The 19606-nt window shown below is 53.7% G+C and overlaps 1 protein-coding gene across 3 annotated transcripts; it reads right to left on the reverse strand.

Annotated features, from left to right (window-relative positions):
* Positions 1-388: 388 nt before the first annotated feature.
* GUF1 (GTP binding elongation factor GUF1) lies at positions 389-18217 on the reverse strand. 3 transcript variants are annotated; one of them, XM_078856698.1, is made up of 18 exons: positions 18150-18217; positions 13988-14116; positions 13046-13154; positions 12213-12367; positions 10497-10577; positions 9808-9885; positions 9124-9207; positions 8937-9001; positions 7020-7238; positions 6582-6721; positions 5288-5411; positions 4865-4997; positions 3791-3934; positions 3307-3569; positions 2900-3001; positions 2069-2188; positions 1876-1912; positions 389-950 (listed from the first exon to the last, which is right to left on the reverse strand). In XM_078856698.1, exons 2-18 carry the CDS (start codon positions 14096-14098, stop codon positions 804-806), a joined length of 2112 nt encoding a protein of 703 aa, XP_078712824.1. In that variant the 5' UTR covers positions 14099-14116; positions 18150-18217; the 3' UTR covers positions 389-803. The 3 variants fall into 3 exon arrangements, with proteins under 3 accessions (XP_078712824.1, XP_078712826.1, XP_078712825.1); XM_078856699.1 differs by having other exon boundaries at positions 390-950; positions 3307-3440; XM_078856700.1 differs by lacking the exons at positions 12213-12367; positions 13046-13154; positions 13988-14116; positions 18150-18217 and having other exon boundaries at positions 10468-10571.
* Positions 18218-19606: the final 1389 nt, after the last annotated feature.

The following is a 19606-nucleotide window of genomic DNA, read 5'->3' on the forward strand; positions in this document are numbered from 1 at the left end:
TGCGGAGTTCGTAGCGCAGCACGCTAACTACTGCGCCAACGCTCCGCACAAAGGCATACACACATAAACATGCACACAGGTGTACCTTCACACATACACACTGGTGTATAATCACAAAATATCCCCGTATAAGGATATTCAAGGCTATTGGGGCAAGTGCGGTGAACATTCGTGGTGGGTGGTTGAATATCTGAACTGGGGTCCCAGGGATCTCGCCTTTGGTCGACTTCGTCACTGGAGAGACAAATGCGGCCGGGCGAGGTTCTGGTCGCACCATCCTGTTCATCGACCCCTTCGAGTGCCGTGTTCCAGCATTAATAGATGCTAGCAAACATACACTAGTGTATCGGTGGCTAACAGACGGTCTTGTTTTTTTTAGGCCTTTAATCCCCGAGAAACCAGGCCTGCTTTCGGGCCGACACAATAATCCTTAAATTCAACGACAGAGCAGTTGCTGCTATCATTATTATCATACAACGCAGTTCCTGCGGGGTAATAATGTACATCGTTCGAGCTGTGTGTGAATATACACACACAGGGCAGTGCAGGTCCAGTCTGCATTTAACAATGCATCTTGCATCTCGGCGAGCGTCTGGGCGAGTGTGCTGTCAATCAGTTGAGCGTGTGGTCGAGCAGGTGTGTGGGTGAGTGAAGAAGTGTTTGCGTGCGTGCGTGTGTGAACGTTGGGGTGAGTGTGTAGCCGAGCGCTCTGTAAGTCAGTAAGCATGTGGATATGCATGTGGGCGAGCATTTGGGCGAGCATTTTGGTGAGCATGTGGGCGAGTGTAGAGGTGAGTGCATCGTCAGTCGGGTGAGCGAGGGGGAGAGCGGGTGAGCACCGCGATGACAGCCCCGCGGGGAACGGGAACTCCTCCCACCTCCCTCATCCTCTTCTTCCCCTCCGCCTGCCGCTTCAGCAGCTTCATCTTCCTCGAGATATCCCCTCCGTACTGATGGCAACATCGTCACACGCCATCGCCGAGCCTCGTCACGCAGCATCATCATCTTACCTCTACTGCTACTAATCGACCTCAAGAAATATGGTCCACATTAAATCGAATACCTCATGGTGGATCCAGCCACTGCTTATTATTTATTATTATGCTTGTTTAGCCAGGAGACCCTTTTATTCCGAAGGGTCCTGCCAAGTTTTTGTAGAAAGGGGGCGATGTTGCTACGCGTGAGTCATCTGCGGGCAATGTTTTTTCAGTATTGGGATGTTTTGGCCATTATCAGTTACATTGCATAATTTATTTGTATATGTATTGGCGGAAACCAGGAGGATATGGAGGAAAACCCATGCAAAACAAAAACTCCACGCAGAAAGGTGCCTGGACTCGGGAAACAAACCCACGCCCATGTTGCTATCAGTCACGAGTGTCATCACCGTGCCACCTGCCGGCCCTTCGCAAGTTCTAAATTCAAAGAAATCCTGGTGTGCGATTGCGTAAACGCCAACCCGACCATTGTCCACATGGTCGTGAACCACTGTGAACTCCGTAAATTAACACAAGTCTTTGGGTCTCTATGTAAGTCTATTAGTCTCGACGTGGGAACAAATAGTCGTGAGTGCCACAAATATAACGAAAGCATTGAAGAAATCCCCTGCGTATCAGTCTTTTCCTAGCCAACGAATCTGGACATAGACTGGTAGGTGAATTTCCGTGCTCAAGAGAATGATATCTCTTTGTGCCATGTAGTCACCCCTCAAACTCCTCAACATTGTCACATATCATCGTCACTTCCACACCGCACCTCATCCAGCATCGGCACACCTCATCATCCGACATCACCGCTCCTTGTCATGCGCCGCTACACCTCATCACATCATTATCACACGATCACACCCCACCGAACATCGTTGACTCTACTCACGCATTTGGCGAGGACGTTCTTGCGGAAAGCTTTGATCCTGGAAAACGAGAATGGCACCAACGTCGTCAGTTTCACCAGCGACACCAACATCACCATCATTACAATCTCTGCCATCAAGATGATTTATCACGAACACCAAAACCCAAACTATCCTGATCAATCTCGCTTATCCAGCGTGTATTGTGTCACGTACGTCTCCCTGGCGATGACCTTCGACCCAATGGTGGCCTGGATCGCGACCTCAAACATCTGGCGGGGGATGGAGTCGCGGAGACGAATGCACATCTCCTTGCCAACCAGTTGTGCCTTGTCCCTACATGCACACAGGAACACAATGTACATGCAATTGTGTGCACACACATGTCGACAAGAGTGTATGTGTGCGTCTATACGTGGGGAGCGGCAGTGCAGAGGTCAGCACACTGCACTACAAACGCGGCGACCACAGTTCGACTACCGCTTATAGCCAACATCGGCGACGAATATCTCAACTGGTCCTGGGCCTCTTCTTGGTCCACTCAGCCTTAAATCAAGAACCTGGTATGATGTGTACACATCAAGTCTGTTAAGGCTATATGGAGGATCTTTGCCTTTTGTGTGTGTGCATGTTTGTGCAGGTGCATCCGGATGTGCCTGCGGGTGTGTGTCTGTATGTCCATGCCGGTGTGTGTCCGTGTGTTACGTTTACGATTAGGGCGAGGAGCGGTCGTGTAGCGGTTAGCGCGCTACGCTATGAACCCGGTGACCCAAGTTATATTCCCGCTCATGCCCAACACCAGTGACGATTATCTGAACCAGTCCTAGGCCTTCCCTAGGTCGACTCAGCCTCAAATGAGTACCTGGTGCGGTATGTACAAACATCATCACTGGGGAGACGAAGGAGCGGCTGGGTGTAGTGTTAGCCACCCACCCCCTCGTGTGCTGTGGTGGCCTTCATAGGTGCTCGCTAACAGCCCTTGCCCCAACAATCTGTTTCAGGCTACACGGGGGATCTTTGTTTTTTGTGTGTGCTGCGTGCTCGGACCGGTGCACGATGTTCGTGAGCTCCTCCACAGGTTTCCCGTTGAGCATAACGTCCATGCGCACGATGTCCACGGGCTCGTAGCCAGCCTCCTCGTAGTCAAAGCTGTACACGGGGGTGTTACCATGGTGAGCAGACAAGGTGGTATGTAGATACACGGAGATACACACAGACATGCAAATAGTGCACGGGGATACACGGGGTGCACGAGAATGCAAATAAACACAGAGATGCACGGGGCAGGCATGGCTATGCGTAAGGGTGCACTCATAGGTGTACACAGGGACGCAGAGGGGTGTACGCAGATACATGGAACCAAGGCAGGTGGCCATTCTGGTGTCTGTGGTCGAGGTGTGAGCGCGGTGTCATGGCGGTTCTTGCGGTGGTTGTGCGGCGGTGGCTGCCGTCACCTGGCGTATCCCGAAGACAGGGACTTGAGGATGTCGTAAAAGTCAACGAGGACCTCGCAGAGTGGCATGCGGTAGCGCAGCATGATGCGCGCGCCGTCCATGTACAGCACGTCCACCTGTGTGCCCCGCCGTTCCTGACACGCGGGGACACGCGGCGACACGCGGCGACACGCGGCGACACGCGGGCAAAGGTACATGCGGGGACACGCAGGGACACGCGGAGACACGCGGGGCACGTGTATCCAAAGCAACAGGCGGGGATACTAGAGACACAGAGAGAGACGACACAATCCATAGTTGTATTGTACTTTCTAAGCTCACACGCCTATACTCCTCGCCTACACTAACCCACACCTCCAAATATTTGTGCAATTTACAGACATTCAATCCAGCAGTGAATTGACATAAGGTGGTTTAATGTCGTGTGTATGGACACGTATGTGTACACGTGCGTGCGTGCGTGCGTGAGCGTGAGATGTGGCACCTGGCAGAGCTTCATGATGGCACCCATGTGCGCGTCGGGCGTGATGATGGTGCCCGTGATCATGGGCTCCAAGTAGTGCGACACCACCGAGCGGTCTGGCAGCTCACACGGGTTCAGCACCATCACCTCGGCACTACCATGCTCCTGGTAACACCAGCACGGCACGGGGAGGGTCACGGCATGGGCAGGGTCACGGTACAGGGAGGGTTACGGCACAGGAAGGGTCAAGACACAAGGAGGGTCACGGCACAAGGAGGGTCACATCAAGAAGAGAGGAGTCACGGGCAGGATCAGTTACATCATCTCTCACATGAAATGGTGTATAAGTGCTACGTGTTGCTTAAGCGGGTGTGGGTATTACGAGTGTGAGGAGTGATGACATCGTCGTTGACGTACTGCACTATTAACCCGGTGTCTTGAGATCGACTCCTGACCATGCCTTGCATGTGTGCATCTGTAGAGTATGCGTGCGTGCTTGTGTATTTGCTTGAGTGCGGAGCGCTAGTGCAATGGTTAGCGCGCTGCGCTATGGACCCAGCGACCAGAGTTCAATTCCCGCTCACGGCCAACACCAATGACGAATATCTGAATCTGTTCTGGGCCTCCGCTAGGTTGATTTAGCCTCAAATCAGGACCTGGGGCGATGTGTAAACATCGCCAGTGGGGAGACAAAGGCGGCCGGGCGTGATGCTGGCCACGCACACCTTTGAGTGTCGTGTCGGCCTTCATAGGTGCTCGCAAACAGCACATGCCCCAACAGTCTATCGAAGGCTACACGGGGTATCTTTGCCTTTGTTTTTGTGCTTGAGTTTGAGAGTGGATGAGCGTGCTTTCATCAGGCCCAGTTCCAGCTCCTCTCAGATGGGTGGGGGGGAGGGGTCCAGTAGAGCTGTTGTATGGGGGGCCACCTGAACAGCGATTCACCGCTAAGGAGTGTGAACTTGGGTGAGGTCAAAGGGACATCTGTTGGGGCAGGGCCCACCCAGGGCCCACCCAGGGCCCACCCCAGCTCCCACCTAGTCCGGTACTGGTGTGTGTACGAGTATGCGTGTGTGTGTGTCTGTGTGGCGTCACCTTGATGAGGCGTGGGGAGGTGAGCACGGCGCGGTAGGGCACGGTGGGTGCCGTGAGAATGACGCTCGCGTTGTACTCCTGCTCCAGCCGCTGCTGGAACACGTCGAGGTGCAACAGGCCCAGGAACCCCAGCCTGGACGAAGAACAAGATTCTCTCGTGTAGCCTTTGACAGACTTGTGGGGCAAGTGCTGTTAACGAGACACCTATGAAGGCCGGCATGGCACACGGGGGGCTGGCATGGCTGGCTCCACGCCCGGCTGCCTTTGTCTTCCCCAGTGTTCATGTTTACACAATGCACCAGGTACTCATTGAAGGATGAGCATGTCAATTACATACTCGTGTGTACTGCATGTGTGTGTGTGTATGCGCATGTATATCGCGTGTGTGCGTGCGTATGTCCCGCTGGTGCCCAATGATTTTACCTCCAACCAGCTCCCAAGGCGGCGCTGCTCTCCCTCTGTATAGAGACGCTGGAGTCGCGCAGGGTCAGCCTCTCGAGCGCCGAGCGCAGGGACGTGTACTCCGACTGGTCTGATGGGAACATGCCTGGACAAACAAAGACAAAGATCCCCCATATAGCCTCAACAGACTGTTGGGGCAGGCGCTGTTAACGAGCACCTATGAAGGCCGGCACGGCACACGAGGGGGTGGGTGGCCAGTACCACGCCCGGCCGCCTTTGTCTGCCCAGTGGCGATGTTTACACACCGCACCAGCTACTCGTATCACGCAAGCACACACGCCACAGACATACACAGCCACCACCATCACCTGCACCACCGCTTTTTTTCACGCATCGGGGTTGTTTGTAAGTACGTACGTGTGTTCGCATTTGCATGTCAGCGTATATTTTAGTGTTAGTCGACGTACATCTCTGTGTGAGTGCACACGCGCCACGGTGGCAAGAGCCACCTAGCCTGGTACACAGGAGGTCGTGGATATGATCCCGACCCTGACACCTGTATATTTGGAGTTTGCATGTTCTCCCAGTGGTCGTGTGGATTTTTCTTCAGGTTCTCCAGTTTGTCCCTACACATTTAGAATAAAGGTGTTTAAAAGTATTTGACTGCTATAAATTTCCAGCCGATAAGCCGCTTCATTGAGCTATCATTTGTGGCCAGGTCACTTCTGAAAAAGAAGCTAATAGCTCAGTGGGCCCTACCTGGTAAAATAAAAACTAGTTTAGTGTGTGTGTGTACATATGTGAATATACACAGTGACAATTATATGCACTGTTCCTGAGGCTTCCATAGGTCGACCTCAAATGAGTATCTGGTGCAGTGTGTAAACATTGCCACTGGGGAGACAAAGGCAGCCACTCATCCCCTCATATACTGTGCCGGCCTTCATAGTTGCTTGCTAACAGCACTTGCCCTAAAATCTGTTAAAGGATATATGGGGGTCTTTGTATGCGAGTACACACAGGTAGTATTCATACGTGTTTAACACGTAGGCTTTCGCGACCAATATTATTCATAATCAACGTTTTTGGGTTTAGATCGCGTTATTTATAAATGTGTCGTAATCCTCCACCACCCGACACGGCCAATCAGTAAAAAAGTATCACGTTGACAAAAGACAAATAGTTCACTGCTTTAGCCCACCGGTGTGTTGAAGCGTGAAACCACAACATTTACAATTTTTAAGTACGACGTTTCGCTGGATGCGTTGATTATGAATTCATACGTGTGTTAGCGTGTGCGTCCAGCGCCGCGTACCGGCGAACACCATGGGCTTGGAGGGTTTGAACCCGGGCAGGGGCTCCACCTCGTGTGCGGCCGAGTGCACCGTGTCGCCCACCTGGGCCTCGCTAACCTGGCGCATCCCGCACACCAGGTATCCCACCTGGCCCGCGTACCTGGGCACACATACCGCAGCAGATCACGTCACGTGAACCACGTCGCACGCTCACAACGCACGCTTCGCACGCCACGACACACCGCATCACAATGCATCTCACTGCATCACAACGCATTGCGACACACACACGGCACGCCAACCATGACAACTAATTCCAATCGATGCGAGCCCAGCGCACGTGCGCACACACATTTACACGTGCGAGGGTACACAGCTTGCGCGCGCTCATAGAGCACGCGTATAAGTGTTTGCGAGCGCACACAAACGGCTGTCCGCACGTACGTGCGTGAGCTCACAGAGTTGCCGTGGGAGTGGGCAAGGGCAGCAGGAGGCCGATGTCGGACACCTCGTAGTCGCGCTGCCGCGACGAGGTGGAGGAGCTGTGCGTGCGCACGCGGTCGCCGCGGCTCACGGCGCCGTCGCGCACCATCACGCGCGCCACCGCGCCGCGGAACGAGTCGAACTCCGAGGCGAAGAGCAGCGCGCGGAACGGGGCCGTCGCGTCCCCGCGGGGGCTGCACATGCACGCACCCATGCACACAGTTAACATACGTGTGCACGGGTGTGTGAGAATACGTGCACAGGTGTGAGAAGATGAGTGGTAGCAGCGGTGTAGTGGTTACCACGCTGCGCTACGAACCCGGTGAACTGAGTTTGATTTCCGCAAACAGCCACCAACACCAGCTACGATGATCTGAACCAGTCCCGGGCCTCCCCTAGGTCGAATAATCCTCAAATTAGTACCCGGTGCAGTGTGTAAACATCGCCACTAGGGAAACAAAAGTGGTTGGGCATAGTACTGGCAACCCACCCCCTTGTGTGCCTTGCGGGCCTTCATAGGTTCTTGCCAACAGCACTTGCCCCAAAAGTCTACTAAAGTTATATGGGGGATCTGTGTCTTTGCCTTCGTGTGAAGAGAATGTGTGCACGAGTGTGCGTGAGAATGTGTGCGCAAGTGCGTGAGGATGTGTGCGCAAGTGCGTGAGGATGTGTGCACGGGTATGCGTGGTAATGTGTACAACGGTGTGCGTGAGAATGTGTACAACGGTGTGCGTGGTAATGTGTGCAACGGTGTGCGTGAGAATGTGTGCAAGGGTGTGCGTGGTAATGTGTGCAACGGTGTGCGTGAGAATGTGTACAACGGTGTGCGTGGTAATGTGTGCAACGGTGTGCGTGAGAATGTGTGCAAAGGTGTGCGTGGTAATGTGTGCAACGGTGTGCGTGAGAATGTGTACAACGGTGTGCGTGGTAATGTGTGCAACGGTGTGCGTGAGAATGTGTGCAAGGGTGTGCGTGGTAATGTGTGCAACGGTGTGCGTGAGAATGTGTGCAAGGGTGTGCGTGGTAATGTGTACAATGGTGTGCGTGAGAATGTGTGCAAGGGTGTGCGTGGTAATGTGTACAATGGTGTGCGTGAGGATGTGTCCAACGGTATGCGTGGTAATGTGTACAACGGTGTGCGTGAGAATGTGTGCAAGGGTGTGCGTGGTAATGTGTACAATGGTGTGCGTGAGGATGTGTGCAACGGTGTGTGTGAGAATGTGTGCAAGGGTGTGCGTGGTAATGTGTACAACGGTGTGCGTGAGAATGTGTGCAAGGGTGTGCGTGAGAATGTGTGCAAGGGTGTGCGTGGTAATGTGTACAATGGTGTGCGTGAGGATGTGTGCAAGGGTGTGCGTGAGAATGTGTGCAAGGGTGTGCGTGGTAATGTGTACAATGGTGTGCGTGAGGATGTGTGCAACGGTGTGTGTGAGAATGTGTGCAAGGGTGTGCGTGGTAATGTGTACAATGGTGTGCGTGAGGATGTGTGCAACGGTGTGTGTGAGAATGTGTACAAGGCGGTGCGTGGTAATGTGTACAACGGTGTGCGTGAGAATGTGTGCAAGGGTGTGCGTGAGAATGTGTGCAAGGGTGTGCGTGGTAATGTGTACAATGGTGTGCGTGAGGATGTGTGCAAGGGTGTGCGTGAGAATGTGTGCAAGGGTGTGCGTGGTAATGTGTACAACGGTGTGTGTGAGAATGTGTGCAAGGGTGTGTGTGGTAATGTGTACAACGGTGTGTGTGAGAATGTGTGCAACGGTGTGCGTGAGAATGTGTACAAGGCGGTGCGTGGTAATGTGTACAACGATGTGCGTGAGAATGTGTGCAAGGGTGTGCGTGAGAATGTGTGCAAGGGTGTGCGTGAGAATGTGTGCAAGGGTGTGCGTACTAACGGAGGGATCCTGTCGATAACCGCCTCCAATATTTGCTCCACATTTGTACCCAACTTGGCAGATACCTGCACACACACACATACACAGACACGCACAGATACAGACACAGCATGCACACAACATTCACATACAGACACAGAATGCATATACAGCAGACGCACAGCAGTTGTTCGTCCGTCATTCTCACTCTAATGCAGTCGCTGGCCGGAATGTCGAAGAGTTTCTCAATCTCCGTGGCGACTCGGTCCGGATCCGCGTTTTTGAGATCGATCTAGCCGAGGCATCAAACACGAAAAAACAACAACAACCACAACAACAACGTGAGCTGAGACGGGGATGCATGAGGGGACATGTGGAAACAAGGTGAGGCACGGTGCGGTCATCTGGAACGCTGTTCCTTCCGACATTAGGAAGCCACTGGAGCTATGCACATTTAAATCAAAATTTAAAACACATTTTTTTAAACCGATTTTTGCGTTTAGTTTGTTGTCCTTCCCCCGTACCTCCGATTAGCACGTTTGGCTATGTACAGTGCAATGCGAAACACGTTCAACATGCAGGGAGACGCGGGTAGCCACAGCAATGCACGGAGAGACATGGGGAGGTACATTTATAAGTCTATCTGGCCTTTTGAGGTCTGTCTTGCATCCTAATTTCTTTGCAGCGCAACATCTGCTCCTTCGTTGTGTTTACACTCTTAACTGTATAAATCCACATCGGATTGCATGAATTGTATGACGAGACGGAAAGGAAGAGAGGGAAAGTGTGAGCTATAGGGACGGAGGGGGAAGGGGAGGATGAAGGGGAGATGGTGGGGGGGTAGATGGAGAAGGGAAGGAAGGGAGGGGGGAGGGAGGGAGAGAGGCTTCACCTTGTTAATGACGGGGATGATTGCGAGCTCTGCCTCAAATGCGAGGTAAAAGTTTGCCACAGTCTGAGCTTGGATGCCCTGCACAAATACACACAAAGACCCGTACAGCCTTCAAGAATGTTGAGGGGAAATACTGTTAGTGAGCACCAGTCATAGGGCTAGCGAGCACCACATTCTCTCAATCCTGATGTTTAAATACACCACGCTGAGCACTCATCTAAGGCTGAGTCGACCGAGGGGAGGCCCAAGACTGGTTCAGATTTTACTTGCTACTGACATACACACTGGCAAACAACAAATTGGCACACATGCATGTAACCCACCATGCCCTCTCGCTACAGTGGGCATGCATGCATGCCTGCGTGTGTGTTCCTGTGTGTGATTGTGACTGAGCATACGTGTCTGTAAGTTTGCATGGTTGTGTGCATGTCTGTGTGAATGTGCCCAAGTGCATCCGAGTGATTGCTTGCATGTGTGTGCGATTGTGTGTGCGATTGTGTGCACGTTTTGAGTCTTTTCTGTTCGTGTTTGTACGCACGTTAGTGCGTGCGTCTGTTTGTGTGCGTGTTTATATGTTCATGCGCGCTTCTTTTTGCACACGTGTGCCGGTGCGTGCACGCTTGCATATGTGTTGCCGTGCGTTTGCTTTAACATTCGTACGTGTGCATGGCTGTGCATCTTGTTAGAACCTCATTAGCGTCGACCAATAGGAGCACTCCCTGGCAGGCTGCGAGCGATCGCGACACCTCATAGTTGAAATCCACGTGGCCCTAACACACGCGCACACATAAATACAAAGATCCCCCGTATAGCCTTTAACAGACTGTTGGAGCAAGTGCTGTTAGCGAGCAACTATTAAGGCCGGTACGGTACACGAGGGGGTGGGTGGCCAAAACCATGCGTGGCCACTTTTGACTCCCCAGTGGTAATGTTTACACATCACACAAGGTACTCATTTAAGGGTGAATCGACCTAGGGGAGGTCCAGGACCAGTTCATATATTCCCCGCTGTTATTGGTCATGAACGGGAATGGAATCCGGGTCTCTGGGTTCATAGCACAGTGGTAAACACCATGTTATCGCTCCCCACGCGCACACACACACACAAGCATTCATACACACATACACACGTGTATACACACATCCGCACAAGCATATGCACATGGACATATGTAAGCACAGAAGGTTGGGCATGTACGTGACAAGCGTGTATACTTGGTTTGTCTAAGAAGTGAAGGGTGGACACATGCTGTGTGTATATGTGTGTGTACTAGAGTTTATAGGCACACGTGTGTATACCGATGTGTCTATGAGGTCGAGCGTGTACCTGTGGCGTATATGTATATGTCGTTGTGTGTGTAGTAGTGGGGAGCGGTAGTGTAGCAGTTAGCACGCTGCACTACAAACCCAGCGACCTGAGTTTGATTCCCACTCACGGCCAACACCAGTGATGATTATCTGAAGCAGTCCTGGGCCTCCTCTAGGTCAACTCAGCCTGATATGAGTACCTGGTGAGGTGTGTAAACATCGCCACTATCGAGAAAAAAGGCAGCTGAGCATGGTGCTGGTCTTCCCGTCCTCCTGTGTGCCGTGTTGGCCTTCATAGGTGCTCGCTAAAAGCACTTGCTTCTATAGTCTGTTAAGGCTATACGGGGGATCTTTGTGTGTGTGCATGCATGTGTAGAGGAGTGAAATATGCGGTTGCGCACAGTTAACCGACGGCAACTGAGGGCAAACAGGTGTGCGTGTGCAACACGAGGGTTGCACGGACAAACTGCCAGTTGTTAAGGGGCGAAGCAAGGTGCAAACGGGGCGACCAGTTGTGCACGTTGAGACCAGAGGTGTTGCCAGAGAGGCGTGGCGATAAGGGTTGATTGATGGGCCACCAGGCGCCGGCCTAGCGAGAGCTTAAAGAGACGCACGAGAGGTCTTGGATAATTAGCAGAGGGATGTAAGGTGTGTGCGTGAACGGAGGGAGAGTTGTTTCCGGGGACAAGAGTGAAGACATCTCGCCGCTGCCGCTCCAGCCGTCAACGGGACCTCAGCCCTCACGCAGTCGCCGGGCGGGTGTTGGCTGATCCCCCCGCCCGGGACAGACGGGTGAGCGGGTCTGAGGGAGAGTAGGAGAGGGCAGCGGTGGAGATGTAGAGTTGCTGTGTGCGTAGACGCTGTGTGCGGAGTCGCTGAGAGCAGAGCTGCTGAGTGCAGGATGAGTGAGGTGGAAGGTTGATAAGAGTGGGGAGAAGTTAGACATAAGTGAATAAAGTGTAAGCAGGTGACTTGTTACAAAGTGTCAGTGTGAGTAATTTTTGAAGACACTACACATGAGGTTGAGTGTGAACCTGTGGCGTATATGCATGTATGTGTATACGTGTGTATGTGTATACACGTGTGTGTGTGTGTACCGGTGTGTCTATGAGGTTGAGCATGTACGCGTGGCGTGTGTGCACATGCGAGTAGAACAGCGTGGCCGTCTGAGCCTTGACCGTGATGCCTCTCTCCCGCTCCACCTGAAGCGTGTCCAGCACCTGCTTGTTCCCTGAGCTCGGCTGGATGGCTCCTGTACACACACACACAAAACAAAAATCCCCCGTATAGCCTTCAACAAACTGTTGAGGCAAGGGCTGTTTGAGAGCGACTATTAAGGCTAGCACAAGGGGGTCGGGTGGGGTGGCCAGAACCACGGCCACTCGGCCGCTTTTTCCTCCCAAATGCTGAGGTTTACACACCACATCAGGTACTCGTTTGAGGCAGAGTTGACCTAAGGGAGGCTCAGCAGCTGTTTAAATATTCGAAACGGATGTTGGCTGCGAGCAGAAACTGAATTCAGGTCACCAGGTTCGTAGCGCAGGCCGCAATCCACTTTGCCATCGCTCCCCACATGCACACACACATAAAACGACGCAGATCCCCGTGTAGCCTACACAAGACTGTTTGGGTAAGAGCTATTAGCGAGGACTCATGAAGACTAGACAAGTGCACAAGAGGGTGGCATGGCACGCACACACGCATGAAAGCACGCACGCATACGAATGCACACGTATGAACACAAACATTCACACGCACACACGCACAGGAGGAGGTGTGAAGAGGTGGTAATGCGAGGAGGAAAAGTTGTGAGGAGGAAAAGGAGGTGTGAGAACGACTGAGTAGGAGGGGAAGGAGGTGTGAAGAGGAAGAGGAGGTGTGAGGAGGTAGTGTGAGGAGTCAGAAGAGTGGGAGGGAGAGCGGAGCGTACCCGTGATCTCGAGGAGCCGGTCGGCAAGCGTGCTCTTGCCATGATCAACGTGCGCCACGATGCTGAAGTTCCGGATCCTCTCCATGGGGAACAGAGACAGATCCGGGACCTGCAGCATAAGCACACAGTCCCCCGTGCAGGCTACAGTATAGAGTGCGGTTAGCGAGCACCTATGAAGGCTGGAGAGGCGCACGGGGAGGTGGTGTGGTCAGCACCATGCCGAGCTGGCCGCCTTTGCCTCCACAGTGCTGATGTTTGGACACCGCACCAGGTACTCATTTTCAGAACCAGTTTGGATAACGCTCGCCACTGATGTTCGCCGTGGTGGAAAATCCAAGTCATTATGCCAAGTCCTTAGCGTAGTGTGTAATCCATTGCACCACCACTCCTCACGGCCACCTCATCACACTTGATAACACACACCTCATCATGCTGGCCGAAATCCACACTTTTGTTCTAAATTGTGCTTTTGGCATGATGCCAGGAGACAAATAATCCATTTGGAACTCTCGTATTAGCCTATGTTCCAACACAATCTGCAGAGGTGGATATCACAGACCTGCATACACGAGAGCGCGCAGCACTTTCCCACCCTCCCACCTACAAAGACATGTTCGTTGCATGGCAGTCAAACCGATATATTTATTCTCAGAGACAGATTTTGTCCAAATGAAGTGCAAAACCAAATTTATCGTGGGATTGTTTTGTGCAGTCATTGGTGACTGGCCGGAGACCATCAACTCACTAGCCTCGAGAACCCGGCTTCATCACTGTTGGCTGAAACCCAGATTCGAACTCAGAATCTAAGCGGGACCGGCTCAGCGCTAAGACACAGCCATTGTGAACCCCCTGAGCAACCCGTCCACCACTCCAGCTCTTACTGCCCAGTCAATGCACCTTCTCCCCCCTTGCTTACCGCCACCTCTTCCTTTTCCACCTCACCTTGGCTTCATCACTGTAGCTCCTCGTGCTGACACCGTGACCCGACCTTAACCTCGGCCTCGGCCCCGCCCTGAGCGGCCTCAGCAGCAGCAGGGCCCGTGTGTTCAACATCAGCGGCGGTCTCTCCTCCTGCGCCGCCGTGGGGTTAACATTGAGGTCAATGAAAACGGTTTCAACTGGACACACATTCAAACGGAGTTTCAGCACCATAAGGCTTGAGATCTCCATCGTTGAATGAAGGCTTCCCCTCGCCATCACCATCTTATCAGTATCACGATACAGCAATCCTTCTAGCTCCTCCACATATGTTTAGTTCATTGCTCCATCTCTGTATTGGACGTAGTCTCAGGTGTGTTCTCTCCTTCGGCTGCAACTACGTTGTTTGTCTCGACCACTGGCAATCATCCCGTCTCGAGGTGCCCCCCCCAAGGCCATGTTCTTGAAGTCAATGTGATGTCTTTAACTTGCGTTTGTTCTATGATCCGTCTATAGCTCTTTCTGTCTCTCAGTGTAATTCCCAGAATACACATCTCCATGCTTCAATTTTCTTTGTGAACATACCAATGCGCTTAAAGGAGAAACAGTTTAATCAGTGTATTTTACACGTTGTGAAATATTAATTGGAAGCGCACGAGTTTAAAGCAGTTTAAGGTAACGTAATCAGAAAATACATCTCCTTCAATAGCTGTCTCTCTGTATACAAAAATAAAATATTTTGTTACATAACCCAATGGCCCTACAGCCTTCTATGAGTGAATAATTTGAGCAGCATTGATTCAAAGCAAGCAAACTCCGGATGGGTTTTGATATACGGCGTCGCATCAGCAGAATCAGGCTCGCTTGAATCAATTCTGAACTGCCAGATGTCATAGGCAAGGATAATCTTTTAAAGATATGGGTCCTCGTTAGATGTGAAATACAACTAAAAATAATCATAAATGGTAATCTTGGGTAATATCATTGTAATCGAGAACCATAGTAGTTAGAAGGGAATTCATGATCTAGAACCGTATGGTTAAAGAAACAACACATCCATTCGAATCTATAGAATAGACTGCGGAAGGAGATATCACAGACCTACTTCAGAAATTAATTCAAGTGACCTCTGGTCTACACGAAACTTTCTCACCCATCCTGCAACGGAAAAATATTCGTCGCATGTCAGACAACCTCGATATTTTTAATTTTCAGTGCTGGAATTTTTCAGATTAAGTGCAACAACAAAGTGAGTGATATTATATTTTTGGTTCTTTCGGTAAAGTCACGTAGAAGGGAAATAATAAAATACAAATGTAAAACAATAAAAATTATCACGACGTTTCGGCTGCAACACAAGCAATCATCATCAGGTGTGAAATCCACAGCAAGAAAATCACCATTTTTTTTTCAAAATTTCTTGCTGTGGATTTCACACCTGATGATTGCTTGTGTTGCAGTCGAAACGTCGTGAGAATTTTTATTGTTTTATATTTGTATTATTTTATTATTTCCCTTCTACGTGACTTTACCGAAAGAACCAAGAATATGAATCCCTGCAGTCACGAAAGCTTTAAATAAAAAATGAGTGATGTTTTTTTATCGCAATCATTGCAAAACAAAAACACATCACTCTAAATGTTAAACACTTGAGATCCCGGTTTAATCAGAGGTGAAGGCTCAGTTCCCTGACATCTGAGGCACCAGGCCACCTCAGGTTCTGTTGGTCTAACACCATTTAGCCTGTTAATCTCGTTGAGTCTGGAACCCTATTTAATCTGGTGCTTTTGCTTTTAAAATTGTTTAACTTTGAACCATAACACCATGATTTTAAATGGAGAAGCTTGGGACTGAACGTACAGTGCTTTAAAAAGATTAACTCGACCCGTGTAACTTCAAAACGATTTAACCTGCCCCATGTCTATTGTAAAAATATGCAAACAGTTTAAACTGGAACCTTTTTAACTCAACAGTCTTAACCTAGATGCACATCACTGTAACATGTGCTACTCTTGGTCTAACAGGGGTTAAACCTGTATTCTTGTTGGTCTAAAACGGTGTAGCCTCGAGCCTTGATGGTCTAACACGGTGTAGCCTGGGGCAGTGATAGTCTAACACGGTGTAGCCTGGGGCAGTGATGGTCTAACACGGCGTAGCCTGGGACCGTGATGGTCTAACACGGCGTAGCCTGGGGCAGTGATGGTCTAACACGGTGTAGCCTGGGACCGTGATGGTCTAACACGGCGTAGCCTGGGGCAGCGATGGTCTAACACGGCGTAGCCTGGGACCGTGATGGTCTAACACGGCGTAGCCTGGGGCAGTGATGGTCTAACACGGTGTAGCCTGGGACCGTGATGGTCTAACACGGCGTAGCCTGGGGCAGTGATGGTCTAACACGGCGTAGCCTGGGGCAGTGATGGTCTAACATGGTAGCCTGGGACCGTGATGGTCTAACACGGCGTAGCCTGGGGCAGTGATGGTCTAACACGGTGTAGCCTGGGACCGTGATGGTCTAACACGGCGTAGCCTGGGGCAGTGATGGTCTAACACGGTGTAGCCTGGGACCGTGATGGTCTAACACGGCGTAGCCTGGGGCAGTGATGGTCTAACACGGCGTAGCCTGGGGCAGTGATGGTCTAACACGGTGTAGCCTGGGGCAGTGATAGTCTAACATGGTAGCCTGGGACCGTGATGGTCTAACACGGTGTAGCCTGGGGCAGTGATGGTCTAACACGGCGTAGCCTGGGACCGTGATGGTCTAACACGGCGTAGCCTGGGACCGTGATGGTCTAACACGGTGTAGCCTGGGGCAGTGATGGTCTAACACGGCGTAGCCTGGGGCAGTGATGGTCTAACACGGCGTAGCCTGGGACCGTGATGGTCTAACACGGCGTAGCCTGGGACAGTGATGGTCTAACACGGCGTAGCCTGGCAACGTGATGGTCTAACATGGTGTAGCCTGGGGCAGTGATGGTCTAACACGGTGTAGCCTGGGACCGTGATGGTCTAACACGGCGTAGCCTGGGGCAGTGATGGTCTAACACGGCGTAGCCTGGGGCAGTGATGGTCTAACATGGTAGCCTGGGACCGTGATGGTCTAACACGGCGTAGCCTGGGGCAGTGATGGTCTAACACGGTGTAGCCTGGGACCGTGATGGTCTAACACGGCGTAGCCTGGGGCAGTGATGGTCTAACACGGTGTAGCCTGGGACCGTGATGGTCTAACACGGCGTAGCCTGGGGCAGTGATGGTCTAACACGGCGTAGCCTGGGGCAGTGATGGTCTAACACGGTGTAGCCTGGGGCAGTGATAGTCTAACATGGTAGCCTGGGACCGTGATGGTCTAACACGGTGTAGCCTGGGGCAGTGATGGTCTAACACGGCGTAGCCTGGGACCGTGATGGTCTAACACGGCGTAGCCTGGGACCGTGATGGTCTAACACGGTGTAGCCTGGGGCAGTGATGGTCTAACACGGCGTAGCCTGGGGCAGTGATGGTCTAACACGGCGTAGCCTGGGACCGTGATGGTCTAACACGGCGTAGCCTGGGACAGTGATGGTCTAACACGGCGTAGCCTGGCAACGTGATGGTCTAACATGGTGTAGCCTGGGGCAGTGATGGTCTAACACGGTGTAGCCTGGGACCGTGATGGTCTAACACGGTGTAGCCTGGGGCAGTGATGGTCTAACACGGCGTAGCCTGGGACCGTGATGGTCTAACACGGCGTAGCCTGGGACCGTGATGGTCTAACACGGCGTAGCCTGGGACAGTGATGGTCTAACACGGCGTAGCCTGGGGCAGTGATGGTCTAACACGGTGTAGCCTGGGACCGTGATGGTCTAACACGGCGTAGCCTGGGACCGTGATGGTCTAACACGGTGTAGCCTGGGACCGTGATGGTCTAACACGGCGTAGCCTGGGACCGTGATGGTCTAACACGGCGTAGCCTGGGACCGTGATGGTCTAACACGGTGTAGCCTGGGACCGTGATGGTCTAACACGGTGTAGCCTGGGACCGGTGTCAAAGTCAACCGCAGTTCACTCCGGTGCCCCCCCCTCCCCGATATGATCCCCCCCCTTAATCTCTCAGACCCCTGCCCCCCATCCGCCCCCCGCCCCCCATCCGCCCCCCGCCCCCCGCTCCCCGCCCCCCATCCGCCCCCCGCCCCCCGCTCCCCGCTCTGACCTCCCCGCCCCCACGTGCGTGAGGCCTCTGCTCGCGGCTGCCCGGGGTCACGCGGAATCGATCCAGCGTCTTCGAATCCGCTCGTTGAACCCCCCCCCCTTAATCTCTCAGACCCCTGCCCCCCATCCGCCCCCCGCCCCCCATCCGCCCCCCGCCCCCCGCTCCCCGCTCTGACCTCCCCGCCCCCACGTGCGTGAGGCCTCTGCTCGCGGCTGCCCGGGGTCACGCGGAATCGATCCAGCGTCTTCGAATCCGCTCGTTGAATCCTCGTCGATGGAATCGACGAGCTTTGGCCAAAAAGCGATCCTCTCTGTCCGATTCTTGTTGAGTTTTTTCGTAGTTGAGCAGGGTCGCTTTGAGATCAGGATCAGAATAGTTATTAATACTGGAGATTCCACGTTGCTGTGCCGGGGGTCCGGTGTATCCGTAGGACATTTAATGCTGAGTTTATAACCAAAGTGGTAATAATTTGTAATAACCCCCCACCAGCAGATGGATCATAACATCTAATTAAAATAAACTGGCCGAACGCACCAATAATATTGTATAAGAACTATGAGCCAATCATCACCACCACCCAATGTGGTCGATAAACGCGCTTTAACAATCGACGAGGGGAGTCGATTCGACCTTCAGTCGTGGCGTCGATTCCCAGCGAACGGCCAATCGTGCGCGCGCGTCACCACCACCACAGGGCGGGGCAATCGAGGGCCGACAAGAGCCTCGTAATCGATTGGGGGGGAGTGGCTCTGCGAGACCGTCGATTGCGGACGCGGCAGGCGGCGCTAGCTGGGGGGTGGGGGGGAGGGGTGTGAGGGGGAGGCGAGGAGGGGGGGGGGGAGGCGAGGAGGGGGGGGGGAGGCGAGGAGGGGGGGGGAGGCGAGGAGGGGGGGGGAGGCGAGGAGGGGGGGGGAGGCGAGGAGGGGGGGGGGAGGCGAGGAGGGGGGGGGGGGGAGGCGAGGAGGGGGGGGGGGGGAGGCGAGGAGGGGGGGGAGGCGAGGAGGGGGGGGGGGAGGCGAGTAGGAGGGGGGGGGCGAGGAGGGGGGGGGGGGGCGAGGAGGGGGGGGGGGGGGCGAGGAGGGGGGGGGGGGGCGAGGAGGGGGGGGGGGGCGAGGAAGGGGGGGGGGGCGAGGAGGGGGGGGGGCGAGGAGGGGGGGGCGAGGAGGGGGGGGGCGAGGAGGGGGGGGGCGAGGAGGGGGGGGGGGGCGAGGAGGGGGGGGGGGCGAGGAGGGGGGGGGGCGAGGAGGGGGGGGGGGGGCGAGGAGGGGGGGGGGGCGAGGAGGGGGGGGGGCGAGGAGGGGGGGGGGGCGAGGGGGGGGGGGGGCGAGGAGGGGGGGGGGGCGAGGGGGGGGGGCGAGGGGGGGGGGCGAGGGGGGGGGGGCGAGGGGGGGGGGCGAGGGGGGGGGGGGGGGCGAGGGGGGGGGGGGGCGAGGGGGGGGGGGGGCGAGGGGGGGGGG

Source organism: Lampetra fluviatilis, chromosome 5, assembly GCF_964198595.1.
Source record: "Lampetra fluviatilis chromosome 5, kcLamFluv1.1, whole genome shotgun sequence".
Classification (NCBI taxonomy): Eukaryota; Metazoa; Chordata; class Hyperoartia; order Petromyzontiformes; family Petromyzontidae; genus Lampetra; species Lampetra fluviatilis.

Excerpts from the sequence above, each read along its gene's own strand:
- GUF1 (XM_078856698.1), bottom strand. The coding sequence starts at position 14,098 with ATGTTGAACACACGGGCCCTGCTGCTGCTGAGGCCGCTCAGGGCGGGG. Across the intron at positions 6,722-7,019 it reads CCCACTCCCACGGCAACTCT|GTACGCGGGCCAGGTGGGAT; the intron begins GTGAGCTCACGC and ends ATGTGTGCCCAG. Across the intron at positions 1,913-2,068 it reads AAGGTCATCGCCAGGGAGAC|GATCAAAGCTTTCCGCAAGA; the intron begins GTACGTGACACA and ends CTCGTTTTCCAG.